Below are 13,948 nucleotides of genomic sequence, written 5' to 3'. Positions count from 1 at the left end.
ATATATATATATATATATATATATATATATATATATATGCAATGGTTAAAACAGCATTTAAATTATGCAAATATACCTCTCATTCTTTGTGAAATGGCTAACTTACATGATTGCAGAAGCAATCCTAATCATTCACGCTGAACAATTTATAATAATTTCCCTGCTGCAGAATGTTCGAAGCTCAAGCAGCTGTAATCTTAGTTTTCATTCTTTTTTTCTTGAACAAATTGTTTTTACAGATCATTGGCCCTCCTGGCCCACCAGGGCCTCATGGTCCCCCAGGTCCAATGGTACGTTGATTATGAATTTATTACATCATATTTTCATTACTGAAACTGTTGAATGGAATTTCGTGCCATTGTTCTGTTAAGGTGCAAGGAAATGCTATTATCTTTGACTATTTACACCATTTATATTTAATCTTTATATCAGATTTAGGGTAATGACTATCTCACTGGTTGGTAGTAAACTATGACTTATGTGTTTAGATGTATATTTGAAAAAACACACGTTTATGGTACCTCCAAATACTGCAAATAGTCGTCTAGCTCTTGGGGAGGAATGCAATTATAAAAAGATTTTGATTAGTGGGTATATGGAAAAGTGGACATTCCTTGCATGGTAAGGTGGGTAAGCTTGGATAACAGCTGCACAGGGTTTTGAGTTTCCATGATTAAAAAATGAAATTCAATAAATGTTAGAGGTGGGTCAGGAACAGTCAAAATGAAAAGGCCCTGTCTGATTTACTACATCTTCCTAATGCACATTGTGAGAAGCTCAAAACTGAAGAGATGGCTGGAGTTTAGCTTTATCTTGATACTTATTATTTTGTGGTATAACCAAACATCCATTTATGTTATCCAAATAAGAATAGAATATCAACTTTCAGTCAGAGAATGGTCGGTATTTAGTAGTAGTATTAATTTGAATAGTAATATAACATCTACATCTTTATTTTTAGGGACCACATGGATTGCCAGGTCCAAAGGTAACCATTGCTGGTCTATTTTTGGAGGCATGCTTTTGTTGTATATTTTTCTGGTAACAATATTGGTGCATGCTTACATGTTATGTGTATGTAATGTGTAATATGTGTTTTATATATGTAAATCTTTAAGCTCAAATATACAGCTTGAAATATAATGTAAAAATACTATATATATATATATATATATATATATATATATATATATGTATGTGGAATTAATGGTCTTTAAGACTTCTTAGTCGAACTTACAAGTCAAGGTATATTATTCTCTGTTGGTTCTTGGATTTATGTCCATAACCCTTCCAGGGATATCTTCCTTCACTGTCCAGTGTGATAGTCCTTCTTTGAAATTCCTGGTTCTGTAGTCAGGAGCGCATTTTCCATAAATTTCTAGGCAGATTGCACTAAAAGACCAGAGCCACCATTGTCATGGTCTTATTTTATTGCCCCATTAATATCTTCAATACTCAAATATGTAAACAGATACATTTTTCTAGCTTTGGTGGTGTTTCTGTGTATTTATACTATAATTTCCAGTGAAAAGCTATGTAAAAGGACACCTTAAAACATTAAAATTAGAACATTTTTTACTCATTTCGCAAAATACTTTTTGAGCTTAAAGATTTTATTTTAACAAGCTGCAAATTCCAAACTCTGATCTGTATTATCTGACCAATGTAAGCAAAACTACAGAAGTGTAGCTAACAAGCATTAGTTAGTTTTACTTTTATGTGGCTGAGAGGATTGAACATTAATATTATGATATTAAGATGTCAAGCATTAAACATTGGACCACCACACACTGACCAGTATTTGATGATTTATCCTTACTCTTTCTTTAAAATTGACAATATTTAAAACTTTTAGTTTTTAAAGTTTCCTGGTGTAAAGCAGAATAATGAAAGAATGTTGTTAAAGGTACTTTAACACCTTTTCACAATGCTAGAGCTACAAGACAACATTTGAAAACTATTTATGAAGATTAATTTTTGCCAACTTGCTAAACATTCTAAAAGTTATGGTGGAATTTTTATAAATATTTTTTATTACTAGTGCAGCAATAATGTATGTTTTAATGAAGGCTTTACACTTCTGACATTATGTTTTGTGGAGGAATCAGTATAATACAGGCAGGAATTTGCAGCAGTCTCAGTGTCTGAACCTCCTCTGTACCAGCTTGCACAGCCGAAACAACAAAATTGGCATCTACTTTTACATTTAGGGTGAACCAGGGTTAAATGGTCTTAAAGGATTGAGGGGTGAGCCAGGTCAAAAGGGTGACAGAGGACCACTGGGTCTTCCAGTAAGTAAACATCTATTTCATTTCACCTCAATCCATATGCTTCTTTATATTTTAATTTCAGTGATTCCAGTGAATGGCAATTCATATCACTATGCAATGCATTTTATTTCAAATTGCTGGAGGAACAATATTCCATATATCTTTTGTCTGTCATTCACACAATATTATTTATCCATCCCTTATTTTAAACACAGACAGAGCCAGTGCCAGCATACCATATCCATGTTATCCACTTGTTGTCTTTGTTTTTAATGTCCAAGTCAAACTGTGTATCTACAGTGTGGTTTATTGATCATGTCTGGCATGTGTTTTGTTACTACAGTTTTATGAAATTATATGACCAAATATTAGTGTTGATCCATTTGCTTGCTGTCACTGATATTACTAAACTTTTTAATAAATGTCATCTCCATTACAGTAATTGAGTATTGCAAAGTTGTTGTTTTTTAAATGTTTTAAGGCATTAAAAAACTGGTTCCAGTTTTTAGGAATGTAATTTCTGTAGAAATGTAAATGGTCAGTCCACTCAAAATGAATAGTAAGTCCACTCAAACACCATATTCTAGTATAGGCTACAATAACCAGCAGATCAACAATGACAGTTCTTGGGCAGATGTCAGATAAATTGCCACCAATGGCAAGATTGCTTATCTACAAAGGGTACTCCCTTGCTTTTAGTCAATAAGCAAGTTTGGGTATGTAGCACTCCAAGTCCAATGTTGAAGCCCCACTATTAAAGGAAGTTATTATTATTATTATTATTATTATTAAACAGGATTTATATAGCGCCAACATATTACGCAGCGCTGTACATTAAATAGGGGTTGTTCCCCTTACCTGGTTGATATTGTTGCTGCTGATTTATTACCAGTGGAAAACTCCCCCATCTGAAATGGCCTCTGAGGCCAGTGTTAACGGACTTTTGTTTGATCCAGAACTGCTTCTCTTCTCATACAAGTCTATGGAAATGCTGGGCAAATGCAGGCCAGCTGCATCCGATAAAAGCTGTAATGATCCCAGAAGCACCTTAACACATTCCCTTTGTCTACCAAATAGATTTTATGCTTAGTGCTTCTCATTAATTTCATATAATTTGCAATGAGACCTCTGGGTATAGAATAAACCCTATTTACTATGGCAAGAATCCTAACTGGTTCGATGCCAGTAGGTTATCTAATTACCAGTATCTATCCAGACACTAAATTTTTTTTTAGGTAGACTGAACTTTTAAGAAAGTCTGTTGCATTTATGCAGAAACAGTAGATTTTGCAGGAAAATACCAGTTACCACCATTTTCTGTCTTCTATGTCACATGAATACTACTGTAAGTGTACTAATATAAAGAACTTTCACAAGTCATGCAATCATTATTTATTATTTGAGTGAGAACAGTAGATAATTCAGATGGGCAAACAAAGTTTCAGAATAAATAAAATCGCTCCATACTGTTTTGCCATAAAGAAAGGCATACCTTTTTTTACACAAATACTACAATTATTCATTAGGTTATTCTTAGGGACTCCACCAGAGGGCATCACAGAGAAAGCTAACATACTGTATATTCAGGATAGATAAGAGTCATAGACACATCTCAGCGTGTTCCAGTTATCTGTACCATTAGATGATAAATATGTTATTGTATGATATGTATAAATCTGTATATAGACAAATGAAGGCTAATACCCATTGTATTGTAAAGTGTATTGTATTACATGAACAAGAAACAAGTCCTATTCTTAATGTTTTGTCAGCCTTTCAGATATTTATTTATGAAGGCAAATGGCTTAAAATGAACTGTGTTGTTTGCCATAGGCTTGTGTACTTTTATTCTTGTCTTGTAATATATCAAATACATGTATTTGCCTATGTGTTCAATGTTTTATATTACAATGTATCAAAGTGAAGACAATGTTTGTGTTATGTTTGTAACCTGACCTTTAACATGCAAGAGGACTGGCCTTTTCTTATGTAGAGCACCCAACCACCATCCAGCCATGTCTCAGTGATCTGTTTGGTCATTTGTATTGTGTTGTTCTTACCCATATGTTCATTGCCCATTATTCTCACATTCTTGTCACCTATGTGATACCCATCGTCTGTACTTCTACCTAATCATACAGGGAGCATCTGGCTTAGACGGAAAGCCAGGACCCAGGGTGAGTGCGTCATACCTTTGTCTCATGCCCAGCACAACACTGAACTCTAGGATGACCACATACAATACATATACATACACAATACAGTCATACTGAACAGAAATAATCCTGCTCTTTTATAGAACAGGTTGATTGATCAGGTATTACTGTCATGGAAGAAGCCAAATTACTGAACTACCATTGCTGAATGATTAGCAGTGGATAATTTCTACATATGCCATCTTTTATTAAAAATTCTATGTCCATGTAAAAAAAAAGTTTTATATAACTGGAATTACTCACTCTGTGTGTGAACACAGGAAATCATTTTATCCCATGCATAGATTTTCTTTTAGGTATTGACAGTTCAGCTCTGCTCTAACCAAAACTTAATTTATTGCCTGTGCAGGCATCATGGGAAAGTCAGTAAAAATCTCTACAACTGGGTTACATGGACAACTGACATAATTTTATTTATTTCCCACTCTATCCAAAAATTAAATAAATTGAATAGCATTAGGGTTAAATCTTGAAAATGATAGATGCAGCAGAAACTGAGCACTCTCAATATAGTAAGCAAATAGCATTTACATTTCTAAACTGCTATACTGCAGGTGTAACTTTGAGTTGCATTCAGATGTAATGTTACATGTGAGCCTAATATTATACAGGCAAGTACATGCTTAGCTACCCAAAAATCTCCCGCTGTAAGTTTATAGTAATGGGAACACTGACTGCTCTTCAATAAATACATGGAGGATTCAAAGAATTACACTTCCCATTTTAGGGAGATAAAACTGTATAGTTATATCCAAAACAACAATTGTTAATAATTGTACTCAAAATATAAAAGATTATAAGCATGCCTAAACACATAGTATAAAAAGGAGATACAAACCTCTTTACTGCCTTGGCAAACCCAATTTAGCTAGCGACAATATATTTATTAGAAAAGCCTTAGATACTTTTAATTACAGTTACTAGCTTTTGTATGTTATATATTGGATTATAACACTGATATTCTTAAAAAAAAAAAAAAATTAATCTTGGAATGATCTCAGTCTCATCTCAATTCAACTTTAAAGCATGAGTTCTCCTGTGCTGGCATGTATCTATCTCTTTAATATCTGGAGACTGTCAGTTTCCACTCATCAGGGAAGCCTGTTCTTTTTTTGCTAAATATAATGAAGTTCTATCAGTATATAATGTTGATCACAACAATCAGGGGACCTATTACTGCTGAAGATTATTTGTTTTTTGTCTGTAAACATGTTCATGTCTGTACCTTGTTTCTTGTCATTCATGTCATGTTTTATGTTGCCTGGATTGCGATGTTAACATACTGTTTGTTATTCAGTCTGCCACCTCTGCATGATACCTTCTAACAGGGTTTTCACTCATTCAATCTTTCTATTTCCTATGCTGCTGCTGGAGAGGAAGAGGAATGACCTACCTTTAAATCTGCTCTGGAGGACAGTTATACTCAATGATCTTTTCTTTTTTCAGGGAACGGATGGTCCACTTGGCCCTCCTGGTCCAGCAGGTCCAAAAGGAGACCGGGTATGTAGAACACTGAATAATTGTCACACTTGGCAAAGTTGGCAATACCTGAATAGCATAGCCCTCTTTTACCACCCGGATGTGCACATAGTCCTGTGGGCAACAGTTAAAGAGAATGCACATCCATATTTTTTAGTGATTATCCCAACATAAGTAATATAATGCATAATGATTAACATTTTAAAAACCTTAAACTTGTAGTTATTTACTTACAGGGTAGCAGCCATATTTATTAGCTATATTAGTATGTTGTGCTTCTTGAACTGAACAATGCAAGTCTATAACATCTATTTTAGTTTTCAGCCAATATTCACCTAACTTTTATCCAAAATGTACACATTGGATTCAGTTAGAAAATGTGTAAATCAACTTATGATTCAAAGATTTTTCTAATTGATTCCAATGTACAAAATGTGTACAGAATGGCCAAAAAAGAAAAGAATCAATGTTTTGCAATGGTGAGACCTCAATCAAAAGGCTTTAATGGGACCTTACCAGAGCTGTGCATAAACAAATGTCGGCAAACTTCAATGAACTGAAGCAATGTTGTAAAGAAGAGTAGTCCAAAATTCCTCTACAATGATGTGTGACTGTTAAAGAAAATAATTATTGACACCATGGAATTTTTTGTTTTGACCTGTACACCTGAGGATATAAAAAAAAATTTAATTTCTGCTAAGGACCAAATAATTTTGTTATCATATATTGGTATGTAAACCGAAAAAAGAACTGAAATAGAATGCACTCTGTTTTTCCCAAGACTGTAACTGCACTGCTGATTTCTGTCCACAGTTTCTTTCTGTTGTGAGCTTACCTTTTCCCAGAGTTTGAACCTTGACTAAAAGTACTTTTATAACACATGGCTGATAGCAATATCTTGAATGTTTTCTCTGCAGGGTGAAAAGGGAGCTGTTGGTGATCCAGGACCTAGAGGACCATATGGTTTACCTGTAAGTTAAAAGTTGGTTGTATTAACGCTGTCAGCTTTAATAATACCTAGGTTATATTAAAGGACAAACGTGTACTGAACAAAAGAGAATATTATACTAAGTAATGAGTTTGATCACTATACTCTACAATATGTATAAATTAATATGGCTTGCAGCATTCAGACTGCACTTGCTTTTCTTAAAAGCCTTTTCTGCTGGGATGGCATTGCAAGACTTAATATTATTAATAAACAGGATTTATATAGCGCCAACAATTTACGCAGCGCTCTACATTAAATAGGGGTTGCAAGTGATAGACAGATAAAGACAGTGATAAATGAGGAGGAGCGGACCCTGCTCATCCCAGTCTAAAGCCACATTTACTCTGGATGCACCTGTACACATAGCTTCATGTGAGTAAACAGCGATACAGTAATTTTCAGGTTTACTCACTGTCATTAGGTCCAGTCATTGGCCCTGCAGGGCAACTAATCTTGTGGAGGACAGGGTCAACTCCCGAGCTTCAGAAGAAAGTAGAAATAAGGTCTCTAGTGTATAAAAAAAACAATGGCCCTGATTTAATAAAGCTCTCCAAGGCTGGAGAGGATACACTTTCATCAGTGATCCAGCAAACCTGGAATGGATCTGATCCAGAATTGAAAACATTTGCTAGCAAATTACTTTGAAGAAATCTTTTCCAGGTTTGCTGGATCACCCAGGTTCACTGATGAAAGTGTATCCTCTCTAGCCTTGGTGAGCTTTATTAAATCAGGCCCAATTTCCCCTTATCAATTTATTTGCTCTGTAACATATATATATTACTAAATGCTTTAAATGCATTCTGTTGCACGGCAGGTAAGATCATGTTAATAAGTTTTTCTCATGTGTTACATTTAATAGTGTTAAAATGAGAACAGATACCAAAGGTCTAAATTAAGGGTGTCAACAAATGGCAGTGGTACCAGCCATGATGGTTTGGCAGCTTTATCATCCTAAACTAGCAGAATAGTCCTGTACTTGGGCTGTAACTGAAGTGCGATGTGTGTAATGATCATAGGGCCAGTGGTGTCAATAAAGCAGCCACTTTAAAGAAGCCAAGTCTTTAAAGGGTAAGGCCTGGCTAAGTGTGTAGTGCTGGCCATTTATTGTGAAAACAAACATGATACTGTATGAACTGAAATGATCTATGGTTAAAAGTTATCAATTGCTGTCATTAAATGATATATATTTTAAAATTGTTATTTGAGACTGATAAGTTAGGAGAACTTAATGATCAATATACTATATTATGCCAATGAAATCAGAGATACCATAGATGAAAGTATGAACATTGCATGTGATTTTTTTACAGGGCAAAGACGGAGAACCAGGTCTAGATGTAAGTTTTTCAATATTTGGGAGTGTAAGTGAGGCATGGATGTTTGCATGTTCTATGTACATATTATGAAACATTTCATTTACATGTTTAATGGTCATATTTTATTTTGTCACAATCATTTTTTTTTTCAAACAGCTGAAAACAAATTCTAGATGAATAATAAATATTACATAAATAATTCCCCTAATTAAGTTCCCCTAATCTAAAAGGTTTAGGTACTTAGTTAGTTATGTTGTTCTACAGTCAAATCTGGTGTAGCAGTTTTCTGTTCATTAACCCTCCATTTCATTTCCTTTGTAATGAAAGGGAATGCACTGTTTTCCAATGTGAACCTGTGTGGAAGGCAAAGGTTAATTGTTGGTGAAGAAACTGATCATTATATGAACTTTACACAACCATGTGACAGCAGGTAGCATCAAAACAGCCTTACATTTCTTAACCTTTTAAGCCTAACCCTACTCCTGATTTTATTTTATTAACTTTGACAGCAGCAATTATAAGGCTTAAAGAGAAGACTTCCAACTCACACTTGCTGAGCTGGACGCCTTCTATTCTTAATACTGACATATTTAACACTGCGCCTCGACAACTGAGTTTGATGACCCTGCAAAGTAACTGGTAATTGTCATCACACTGACTGGTACACCTGCACCAATGTGATCATTCTGGTCCTAGTAGGACTATCATATCTACTGGTTAAATGTTTATAAGGAGTGTATTTCCCGTAGAAGCCAATCATATTTCCGCTGTCATTTTTATTGCATGTGCCAAAGTGAAAAAAAAAAATATCCAGTTGGCTGTTATAATAAACACATTAATTATTAGTTATCTACTTTCAAAACTGACTTCCACTTTGCAACAAGAAATTTTCTTTTTTAAAATATTTTTATTCAGCAAGTTTTACTTTAAATGATGTATTTTTGTAAAGCAGTGAAAAGCAGGGCCATCTTCAATGTAATGGTTGCTTTGTTAGCACAGAATTTTCTATATTGGCCCTACGTTCTCTCCTACACATATATTAAATTCGGTCAGAAAAGGTCATTTTGTATATTGTTTCAGGGTTTTCCAGGTCCTCGAGGAGAGAAAGGTGACCCAGGAGAAAGGGGAGAAAAGGTGACTGAAGTGTTCAGTAAATGTTAATGTGGCAAGCTTGTCGCTGAATCTTCCTGACTTTATCATAGGCTCCATAAATCCAGTTTCATTCCTGTGTGCCAACAGCTAGTGATAGCATGGACTTTTGAAGCAGTAAACATTTCCAGTAAATTAGGCTGGGATGGTCAGTACAAACTGCTTAGTCATTTATATATACTGGGGAAGCTCCCTGGGTAAACAATGCCTCCTATCAGTTAACTTTACAAAGAACAAATTATTAAATACTAAATGCAATAAAAGCAAACCTTTTACTGTTCTGATAATGTTAAAAGGAAATCTGGTCCATTTGGGTTTCTGCAGACCTTTGTTACTGCCCTTTGCACTGCCTCTTTATAAGCCTTCTTGAGGAAAAAAACACATAGCTAGAGAATTGAAAGATAACAATAGGATAATACTAACAAGGGCTGATCTTTCCTATAGTAAATAAAATGGGATTGCTGTCCTACTGACTGTAAGATATGATATGTGGTAACACAAAAAAAAAGATTTGCCAGATCCTTATCTAAGAACCACAATGGGCTCCTAAAGCTGCATACACACCTGCAATTTTTCTCGTTGGAAAGGATCTTTCACGATCCTTTCCAACGAGAAAAGACTGCACGATGCATGAACGATGCTGTACATACAGCATCGTTCATGCTCTATGGAGAGGGGAGGGGGAGAGCGACGGAGCGGCACCCTGCTGCGCGCTCTCCCCTTCCCTTTCATTAGGATCGGTCGTCGTCCATCGTCCATGGATCCGCCAGGACGGTCGTCGGACGATGGACGACGACCGACTGTACACACGGCAGATTTTCGGCCGATACCGATTATCAGGCGAGAAAAATTTGCCGTGTGTACGCAGCTTAAAAGTGATTTCAGATTTAGCTGCTTATGGTCACCCAATGGTGTAAAAAAATAAGGGACTTTTCTCAATACTTAATGGCTGATTTATTAGTTTCAAACCTACTTAATTTAAATTTCTTTTTTCAAAAGTTCCCATAATATACATATGCATATTTTACATACTGTATATATATCTGTAGTGATTAAATTAGATTAAAGTATGCAAAGTTTTTTTTTAAGCAGTTTGATAAAGTATAAAGGAAATTTAACAAGTGTCTAATTATCAGCATAAAGAAAAGCATAATGCATATTAGTCAACAGAGATCTGGTTGTTGGCACACAGGAAGGATGTGGTTTAGCTTAACTCTCCTATAGTGCAATCAGTTTCTAACATTACTACCTAATAAAGTGGCTAATTCATTGTGTTTTTATTTGCTGTTTTTCCTTTTTCATTCTTTTATTGCTTTTGTTTTTGCTTTATTTTATCCTAAATCACCTTCATTTTAACATTGTATGATCAACATGTCCAGCTGTCTTGTGAAACCTTGCTTTCCAGTGGAGCGTTCCCTTCTCCTCCTTTTACCAATGTATTCTCCTGCAACTTTACCTCCTTGACTTTTTTTTCCTAAGACTTTCCCTATACCAACCTTACTAGTTTATTTTGTAGATAACTGTGCACTTACAGCGTTGGATATTGTTGCACATTTGGCACAGTGGTCTCAGAGTAATCCCCTTTCCTTGACTACTGTCCATTGTTTTACTAATATTGTGGCTTCCTCCTCCCTTCCTTCCTTTTTTAATAGATATATGGTCATTTCTGCTTTTCATACATTTTACAGCCTATTGATGGGTATGAAGGACATTTACTTATATGATCATTTTTGGTTACCACTAGATATATTTATTGTAATAACTAGTATTTAACAAACATCTCAGAAAAAAGCTTTTGAATCTATTTTATTTATGTTCATTGTCATGTCTTTTACTGACATGATATAATGTAGAGAAATGGACCTCCTTTCAAAGGCACAAGCCTGAAGAAGGCAGCAGAGGGTTAGTGGGGATGACTTACTAAAGAAGATTAGAATGTTTAATTAAAAAGTGAATGATAACACTGCAAAGAACAAATCACTTAGGTTAGTGAATGAGGTTAAGTGAATATTTTACTTTACTTACTAAATGAATAGCCTAAATTATATTCGTATATGAACTCCAGTTACTCCCCTTTGCTGTCTGTGGTCTCCTAATAAAGAGATAAACATAATAAAGACATTATTATATTGGAATTATTTCAGCTGAGGTGAGAATGTTTCATTACATGACAAATATAAGTAAAATAATGAGGAAAGCTAAAATGACAGTAAGGGATATTATTTTTATAATTTATTATTCAAAAGTGATAATTTGCCACTACAAGAAGTATGTGGTAGATGCTTAAAATGTATGTATACCTTTACTATGAACTTCTTTTTGTTTGCTCCTTGATTGGTCTGAAAAACTTACCAGTTTGAAAGTTTTTTTTTTTATATCTGATCTATGAGTTCAAAAAACACCCTTTTTGCCAGAAATCTTTTAAGTTGATGATTTCTTGTGCTGTGTCTGCCTGTACAGAAGGAGATAAAGGGAGGTATGTGTTCTTTGTAATCCATCTGAATTGAAGAACACAGGGTTCACACCACATCACCTATATGTATGTGTTTTCATATCAAAGAAGAGGGTTGGTGGTAGTGTTTTTTATTATTTAACCTGTTGTTTGTGGACAAATGTATCATTCTTTCATTAGTGTATGTAACATTCTTTTGAGGGCAAATGTAATATTCTTTTGGCTGAATTCAGTGTACTTGAAAGGTAGAGAAAATAGAGATGGATGAATCTAATTTAACATACTTGAATAGTATTACCTATTCATAGGTCAACATAATGAGAATTGCAGTACAAAGTGTTAAGTTGATGTTTTTATGTCCTATAGTACACTTTCACTTTATACTATTACTTGTTAAGAGATCTTAGCGTGAGATAAATCCTACAGTGATGGGAGTAGCTTATGTGCTTATTATAAGGGACTGGTGGTAGGTATCACTGGCAGTCATTATAAACATTGTCTTTTGTATGACCTAAATGGAGCAAATATTAAAAGTTCATTGTTGGGTTGTACCCTGTAATAACTTCACCATAGCTGTAACTTTGAGAACATTCAGTTGTCTGCTAATAAGGATTATATGACCTATCCTCTTTACTACAGATATAGTGACAAATTATGTGATCCCTATTAATCTAACATTTCAACTCCAGCCACTGTGTGGTCACCATGCTGCAAGTATTAACACTCATACACAAATCAGCAGACATTCTACTCCTAGACAACAATTTAAATATATAAGTTAGGCTACGTATACACTTCCAATGGATCTCGCCCAATAATCGGAGCAGGGTGATATCGGACGGGAATTTGAAGTGTGTACAGCGTGCATTGTCCGTAATGCAAGGGAAGGGGGAGAGCGCGCAGTAGGTTGCCGCTCAGTCATTCTCCCCCTCCCCTCTGCATAGAGCAGTACGGTACTGTATGTACATTCGTTCATGCATTGTGCAGTGCATAGTCATTAGAAAGGATTGTCAAAGATCCTTTCTAACGACTATATTTGGAAGTGTGTACGCGGCTTTACTGCTGTGATCAATTGTGAGCACATGTGAGAACCCGGTTGGAATATTTGCTGTAGATTGTGTAACTCTTGCATGAGTCAAAAATAAGCAATGGGGTCTTGGCATCTTTCCTCTAATAAACACAACCTTGATAAGTTTTATAATGCCAATATACATGTGATAGAAAACTTGTTAACCAAAAATTTTTAGAGTAGAATACAATTCCCTCATATTGTTAAGAACATTTTGTACAAAAAACTATCTTTTCCTTGGTAAATGTTCCTTCAAACCTTTCGTTTGCTGAGATTTTTTATTCAATACGTTTGCTTTTTTTTATAAACCATTGTATCCACAGGGGGAAAAGGGAAAGAAGGGCAAAAAAGGGCCTAAAGGGGAAAAAGGAGAACAGGGTGCCCCTGGATTAGATGCACCTTGCCCGTTGGTATGTCTCATAAAACCAATCCATCTTGCCGTGATTTCTAATGCATTTGGGAATGAGCAAACATCTAGAAGCCACCCTGACTAGCAGCACTTAAATCATTTAAACTCCCATGCAAAGATAGCAGTCGTATTAGGTGTCAGAATCGTCTTGGATGTCTCACAAATTTCACTGTTTTTTGGCGACTTAGTAAGTCTTTACTCCTTAGCACAGGTGGAACTTAGATGTTTGCTCTATCCCTTTCTTTTCCTTCCTTTTTTTTAGTTTTCTGCAGGAGAGATAACTGTGTAAGGATTTTAATTTTCAGTAACATTGTAAGTTAATCTTTACAAACAGGGTTTCCGTGGATTAAAGGGGGAAAAAGGGGAACCAGGTCAGCCTGGTCTGGATGGGCTGGATGCCCCTTGCCAATTGGTACAGTATTTCTCTTTCCTATCCTCCCTGCATGTGAGTCCTTGTCTTAGTAACAAATGCAAAGACCACTCCTGGAACATTTGCATTGGAAAGAATTTGCATGCTTCTGCATGAATGATGTGCATCCTTCTTGGTGAATATTGCCATATTTCCAATCCCCCATCTAACCTATGTAAGCACTTACA

At 35.3% G+C, this 13,948-nt stretch overlaps 1 protein-coding gene across 1 annotated transcript in view; it reads left to right on the top strand.

The window, feature by feature from the left end:
• Window positions 1-13,948, top strand: part of COL25A1 (collagen type XXV alpha 1 chain) — a 250,742-nt gene that overhangs the window by 223,404 nt on the left and 13,390 nt on the right. The window contains exons 24-32 of the mRNA XM_072406817.1: window positions 240-290; window positions 962-988; window positions 2,211-2,291; window positions 4,412-4,447; window positions 5,933-5,986; window positions 6,883-6,936; window positions 8,267-8,293; window positions 9,353-9,406; window positions 13,266-13,352. Of these exons, the coding sequence (XP_072262918.1) occupies window positions 240-290; window positions 962-988; window positions 2,211-2,291; window positions 4,412-4,447; window positions 5,933-5,986; window positions 6,883-6,936; window positions 8,267-8,293; window positions 9,353-9,406; window positions 13,266-13,352 (471 nt within the window). The remainder of the gene's footprint in view (window positions 1-239; window positions 291-961; window positions 989-2,210; window positions 2,292-4,411; window positions 4,448-5,932; window positions 5,987-6,882; window positions 6,937-8,266; window positions 8,294-9,352; window positions 9,407-13,265; window positions 13,353-13,948) is intronic.

This window comes from Pyxicephalus adspersus, chromosome 3 (genome assembly GCF_032062135.1).
Source record: "Pyxicephalus adspersus chromosome 3, UCB_Pads_2.0, whole genome shotgun sequence".
Taxonomy (NCBI): domain Eukaryota; kingdom Metazoa; phylum Chordata; class Amphibia; order Anura; family Pyxicephalidae; genus Pyxicephalus; species Pyxicephalus adspersus.
This window is presented reverse-complemented; position numbering and strand designations above follow the sequence as displayed.